Source organism: Benincasa hispida, chromosome 12 (assembly GCF_027475165.1).
Source record: "Benincasa hispida cultivar pf3 chromosome 12, pf3_genome.v1.1, whole genome shotgun sequence".
NCBI classification, from domain to species: domain Eukaryota; kingdom Viridiplantae; phylum Streptophyta; class Magnoliopsida; order Cucurbitales; family Cucurbitaceae; genus Benincasa; species Benincasa hispida.
In genome coordinates, this window is record NC_143489.1 from 63,551,451 (window position 1) to 63,558,647 (window position 7,197).

Genomic DNA, 7,197 nt, shown 5'->3' on the forward strand with positions numbered 1-7,197 from the left:
TAAAAGGAGTTGTTAAATAACTTTGGAAATAAGCCATAACTAGTGAAATTTGACTAAGTATAACCATGCGTTGGAAGCCAAGAAGAAAAATGACTAAGTGTTTGACAATGCGTTGGTGTGGTGCCATGTGTTAGCCATGAAGTATTGATAGGTTACTTGAGCATTGAGAGAGGCTGATGTATGGCGAAGAACAACGCATGCGACAACCAATGCCTTAAGAGGTTAGAACAACGCATGCGGTGCGATGGAAGCGATGGATGCGGTGGCCTTGCTACGGGAGAGTATGCGGCCGATCATTTGGGGCCGAAGGAATGCGTTGGTAGCATACGGCAATGGATGGCATGCGGCGATAGAGGCATGCGACGATAGAGGCATGCAACGATGAAGGATGTGGAGATGGAGGCATGTGGCGATAGAGGCATGCGGCGATGGAAGCATGCGACGATAGAGGCATGTGGCGATGAAGGATGTGGAGATGGAGGCATGTGGCGATAGAGGCATATGGCGATGGAGGATGTGGCGATGGAGGCATGCGACATAGAGGCAATTTGCAATGGATGCGGCAATGCTATGCTATGGCATACGGTGAAGCTACGCGAGGGCATGCGGTGCGAGAGCATGCAATGATGCTACACGAAGGCATGCGGCGGTGCTACGCATGCGGCAATGCGAAGGTGTGCGGCTGAAGGTACGCATCGATGGTATACAGCAGAACTATGCGTTGGAATCATACGATGGTGCTATGCGTCGTGCGGCTGAAGCTATGCTTCGATGGTATACGGCAGCACTATGCATTGGTGTCACATGGTGATGCTATGCGTCGGTGCTATGCGACAACGCTATGCGTCGATGCTATACAACAACGTTATGCGTTAGTTGTATGCAGCAACAGCGTTAGGCGATTAACTATGCGGCGGTAAGACGAGCCAGGATGGACGCATACGCCATGTGATGTGTCCGGACATAGAAACGTTGCGACAATTGGATGGGCGCATTTCTGGCTAGATGACCATATCTAAAGTGAGACAAACGCATATGAGGGTGGATGGATGCATCTAAGGATGTCATCCGAACATGTGGCTTGCTAGGAAGAAGTCTTAGGCCTTAAGTAAATGAGGTGGGTGCATGAGCAGACATGCAAAGTTAAGCCTTAAGTGTTGGCTATAGAGGAGGAGGACACTTAATATTGCATTGATGTGAGGGATGCGTTGATAGTGTAGGGTGAAGACACATCAAACGGGAGGTGGAAGAGGCTGGGAGTTGGAAGAAGACAAGGGAAACACTTGGATGTGATCAAGGGAAGAGGTGTCGAGCAAAGAAGAAGGGTTGAACGCCTATAAAAGGAGGAAAACACCTCACTTCAACCCACACATCAGTTAAGTACATAAAAACACAAAGAAAGAAAGAATAAGAGATATTCGAAGGAGGGCAGACAGTGTTTGGGCGGAAGTACGAGCAAAGATGCCGAAAGGAACAGGGTTCTACGGATAGACGCATAGGCTAACTTCAAACAGCATGCTTTTCCAAACTGCTTATGCAAATCAGATGATTTTTAGACCAAACGTTTCTAAATTAAATGTAGTTTTGGTGTGAGGGTTGCCTTAATGCAATTCTAACTCTAAGGCTGTCAAATTCAAGGAAAACATAGAGGTGCTCACCAATGAGGAGACAGTCGGGTCAGAAGAATAATCTTGAGACTCGGAACTTTCGCCTAGGAATTTCAAGGCAAAACTTTAAGGTATTATAGTTAGGACATTTTCACACATTTTTGAAGAAGGAAATGTCTTGAGATAAGGCTCAAGAGAGTGAGTAATCTAAGCTTAAAGTTAAACCTGAAATAAGGTCTAGCAGAGGAACAAGGGAAACTGGGTGAACTGGGAAGAAAGATCTCAACAGATCAATGTAAGTGGTTTCTTCCTTTTCTATTTTAAGCATATTGAATTGATATGCTATAGTTTATGCTATGAGATATGTATGACGTTGGAATGGTCAAGGGGTCTGTGGACCAGAGCCTGAGCCCAAAATAAATCCTTACATGATGGTTAGGGGACCGAGGAGTCTATTCCTGAGCCTGTAGGGCGAAAAAACCTTGAATGGGATGGTCAGAGGGCTGACGGGACTAGCTTCTGAGCACATGAAAGGGAGAACTATGTGCACATAGGTTGATATTTTTAGTTATGAAATGGTAACCATCTACCATGTGTGTAGGTAGGTTTGTGAAAGCTTCGTGGTATGGTGGAGGTTCGTGTGGGAACCTCGTGATAATGCTTGTAAAAGACTTGTATTTGGTTTACCACTCACTGAGCTTTGTAAAGCTCATGGTTTGTCTCTATGTTTCTCTGGTAGGTAGCTGACGAGTCCAGGTTGTCGTGTTGGTCAATGTCTGCAACAAATCTAGAAATAGTCTTAAATGAGATTAGTTTTCGGGATAATATCTTTCTTGTAAATGTAACTTGAATTTATAAACTAGTTTCTAATTAAAGCATGTAATATTTTTTTGCTGCTGCTATAAGTAAGGTTATTAAAAAGAAACTGGTAGGTTAACCAAAGTAGCATTGGTTAATATCATGCCTCTCCCCGGGCTCAGGAGTGTGAGCTCATGGCGGCGTGTGACAAGGTCTGAGTGGAACAGAACAGACTTGATGTTCGTGGTTGTCTCAAGAGCTACCCCGAGTGCAACTATTTGTTGTTAAAGTTGGGTGAATTGTTGTTGGACCTCTGTTGGGGATAGGTTTGTGGGGTTTGCAGTGCTTTGAGCCCCTGAAATAGAGTGCATATGGTCAATTGAAGAAGACTGAACAGGTTGCTGCCGAGATAGTATGACTAAGGATGTCCATTTACCACGTGAGGTCGGGGCCCCACAGGGACCTGCCTTGAACGGGGCAGGAAATCCTCGATTAGATGGGGAATAGGTGAAGAAGCATGGATAATTTTTTCCCGTTAGCTAAATGGGGACAGGGATGGGGATTATATTCCCATCCCTATCCCTGACACCGTCCCCGCCCCCTCCCGATGAATATAATATATAATAATAATAATAATAATTATTATTATTATTATTATTAACTCATATTTTGTTTACATAAATAGAATATGAGTTTACTATATTTGTTATTATTATTATAATAGTTATAATAATAATTATTATTATTTTATCTATATACTTTTTACAATAATTGTGGTATAAAAAATTAGTTATTTTCTAATTTTCATTTCAACCTTTTCATACTTTAATATATTTGTAAACTGTTTTAATATCTAAGACTTTCTACCTCAAGCCATAAATGTTTGGTCGAGTTTACTGTCGCCCATAAATCCGTGCGTACGCAAATAATATTTATAAGACACTGAATTAACTACTTATACTAACTGATAAAATAAGAGGCATGTCGGTCTTGAACCCCATGGAAACGCAGAAGATTAGTTCATCAAAGCTCGTTTTCCATTAAAGAGACAAATGGGGTGGGGGAGAAGGGGTTTGTGTGGATGGATAATTGAAATTGCATAAAATAATGTGTAAGAAAATAACTAAAGAAAAGATAGGGGCAATTCGGTTAGGGGCCGAAGGTAGGCGTATATTTATGACCTAAAGCGAAGAGACATATATATAAGAGTTGGTCGCAGCGTTGCAATGCGGCCTGACTTGCGTGCACGTCCATGATGATGTTCGCAGCATTACAACGCTGCCCTGTTTGCCCAAAATAGGCAGTTACTGCCTTATAGCGTTGCAATGCTCCGTCCAGGGGTATTTCATCTGTTCACGTCCCTTTAAACCCAGTTGCTCAATTAGCTTCTAATTTCTCCAGATTAACCTCAAATAGCTCGTAACGACTGATTCTACCTTCAAGATGCTCAATACTTACGAAATCATCAAATACACACAATAAGCATAGTAACGGCCTAAAATTAAAAAGAGGAGAATAACATATTTTTTGTGCTATCAAATACACCTAACTTCATTCTTGATCATCCTCAAGCAAGGTAGAATCACACATTCACATAGAAAATTATGCTTGCTCCATTACGAAGGTTGTTACTCTAGTATCAACAGTCTATAAGGATGAGATTTGCAATAAAAATATAATCAGATTACAATCAGTCAATAAAGCACATTTTAAAATGATTCTAAACTTTTCATGCATGAATGAATCAAAAGCCCTACTAATTATGCTCACAAAACCTAGAATGGTTTTATAAGGCTCTCATTTTATTTCCTACCTACACTGGATTGAAGGTTTAAGAGCCAAATTTCCTAGACTCAACTTTGTAATGGCACACTTACAAAAACTAATCTTATTTTTTTTTTAATTATTTATTTTTTACTTTACACAAGGAGGAAATCTTATCTACTCACATTACCTTCGTTTTGGCTTGCCCATACGGGTTTCATGAGAGTCTTTCAACAACGAGCAATGTCTCCTAACAAGATGTTGAAGCTTACTCAATCCTTTGGGTACTTTAGCCTAGAGGGAAGCAATGTGTGTCATAGCGGCCCCAAGTTAATCATAACCCAAGAAAGAGGTGTAATCTCCCTAAAAAAAACATAAAAAGTTACTTTTACTTTACAACATGATCTATCTTTTACAAACTTGCTTTTTGATAAATTGTAGAAATACAAGTTATTTTTGCTCTTAAGTTGGAACAACTAAGATTTTTAATGATAATTTGTCCTCATTTTTAGAAGAAATGCATGGAATTACTCAAACATTAGCAAATCATGAAAAAAAAAAATTTATTACTAAAAACTGTGGCATTAACAAATTGTATTGCATGATTTTAACAAGAAGATAACACATAATCAAGAAGCGTAGTAGGCAAAGTTCTATCGCATGGGCCATGCGTCGGAGGGAATTCAACGCAAAGAAGATTCATTGATCCAGGTTGATTGTGTCATATCACCACTTGCATGTATGGGCACTTGCAACAGGCGGCATATGAAAAGCTTCCGAGTGTCAGGCGGCTAACCAGGGCATGGACTTTAATGCTGCCCATCAACCAAGTGGACATGACGAATGCCTATAAATAGATGAAGTCCCTCCAGAGTTCGTAGTTAGTTAACACAAAAATTATCAATATTTTCACTCTCTGTATAGCATAGTCGTAATTTTAGTTCTTTAGAAGTTGTGCTGTGGTGCCAAGACGATTAGAAAAGTTGAGAACCACCACCACTGCCGGTCAGGGAGTGGAGGAAACAAATATTGAGAAAGACACTTCATCCAACTTCTATTCAAGTGATTGTACACAACGAGATTGAGCTAAAGAGATACAAGAGATTGTACTCTGCGACTTGACTCAGTTTCCTTCATCTCATTTATCGCTTTCATTTAATCTGATTAAATATTGCTTTTGTAAAGACTCTCTGTTTCTTTATAAAATTCATATATTTGATCCGACTTGATCAATTGGTAAAAGCATCATTAGCTTAGATTATTCGAAAGAGTAAAGAAGCCAACATCAAGTAGAACGGCTAGTACATCTAGAGATAGACTTATTGGTGTTTATTGCATTATGTGTTAGATGCATGCATCCTTGAGATGGGTTTTGTATGCTATTTGCATTGAGAAGTGTTGAATAAAGTCTAACGCATAAACAAAAATAAGCAAATCATCCCATCTCATCTACATCACACTCTGGTTTGTGTACACTCATCTTAGACCAACACATATCATTTACATTAAAATCCATTTTCGCATGATCCATCACTCATTAATAAACTCTTTTGTATCTTATGGCACAAGCACAACACTTTAGTGTAAATATTACATTTATCTACATACATTTAGGAAACCCCCTACAATAGATACAACACAAGGTCTGCGTCAGTTTAACTGAATCCCTGAGTTCGACCCTAGACTTCCCACGAACCTAAATTAGATTTATACTTGGGTCTGGTTTAGGAAAACTTGAACGTCATTAGAAGGTGTGTTGTGCGTTCTGTTGCATATCTCTAACGCACCAACGTGTTACAATTACATAAACGCATCAAAGCATTAACGCATCACTTATACTTAGAACTTATTCTTCCAATTTATTTTATACAATACACTCCTAGAGTGAATCACGATAGCAACGAACAAGTTTTTTGCGCTGTTTTCGGGGATTCAGAAACAAAACTAACCAGAAATTTCGTTTGTATCTATTGTAGGAACACTTCGGTCGAGGGAATATTACAAGTTAAGCCTACGTTTGTGAACGTTTATGACCAGGAAGAGCACTCATGAACTCAGATACGACCCTGATATTGAAAGGACCTTCCGACATAGGAACCGATCTAATCGTCATCGAAGGTTGAGGCAGTAATTTCTCAGACAACATAACAGGCAACGAACACTGACAAAAGAACAGGCAAATCAGCAACTAGCTCATGCTGCACAGAATTCGATCCTAATGGCGAATAGCAGCACGCATCCCATGAGAGAGTATGCATCCCCTATACTGTATGATATCTCTCCAGGAATCATATACCCAACGGCAAACGAGACCAGGTTCGAGATGAAATCTGTAATGCTCCAAATGTTCCAGACTACTAGACAATTTAGGGGTGGTCGTGGTGAAGATTCTCACGGCCACATGAAGCGTTTCCTGGAAATGTGTAACTCATTTGTGATTCCTGGAATCACCCCAGAGGCAATCAGGTTGTCTTTGTTCCCCTATTCTTTGCATGATGACGCAGAACAATGGGTAAGCTCACTGGAACTTGATGAAATCACCATATGGAAGAAATTGGTGGAGAATTTTATGCAAAAATACTTCCCACCTACCACCAACGTGAAGAGGCGTCGAGAGATTATGAACTTTGAACAAGAAGAAACTGAGACCTGCATGGAAGCATTTTAAGGATTTGGTCAAAAATTGCCCGAACCATGGACTACCACTAACTATCTAAATGGAGACTTTTTTATGGAGGATCGAATAGAGCATCGCAGATAGCAGTCAACACAGCGGCAGTTAGTGGAATTATGGATAAATCTTACAGCGAGGCTAAGGAGATATTAGACCGCATTGCTAAACACAACATGGAATGGGTGGACGATACATATGATGGAAGAGGTGACAGGAAGAAGAGATCTCAGAATGTTAATTCTATCGATTCCAACGCAATAGCCACACTATCTACACAAGTGGCTACGATGAACAGCTGCAGAACATAACGCTAGGAAACGCATCAAATCAGCAGAAGATGAATTAGGTAGAAGC

At 40.3% G+C, this 7,197-nt stretch overlaps 1 protein-coding gene across 1 annotated transcript; it reads left to right on the top strand.

The window, feature by feature from the left end:
• Window positions 1–6,387: 6,387 nt before the first annotated feature.
• LOC150032128 (uncharacterized) lies at window positions 6,388–6,837 on the top strand. Its single transcript, XM_090308405.1, has one exon. It carries the CDS (start codon window positions 6,388–6,390, stop codon window positions 6,835–6,837), a length of 450 nt encoding a protein of 149 aa, XP_090164531.1.
• The last annotated feature ends 360 nt before the right edge of the window (window positions 6,838–7,197 follow it).

Coding starts and splice junctions, on each gene's coding strand:
- LOC150032128 (XM_090308405.1), top strand. CDS start 6,388: ATGGCGAATAGCAGCACGCATCCCATGAGAGAGTATGCATCCCCTATA.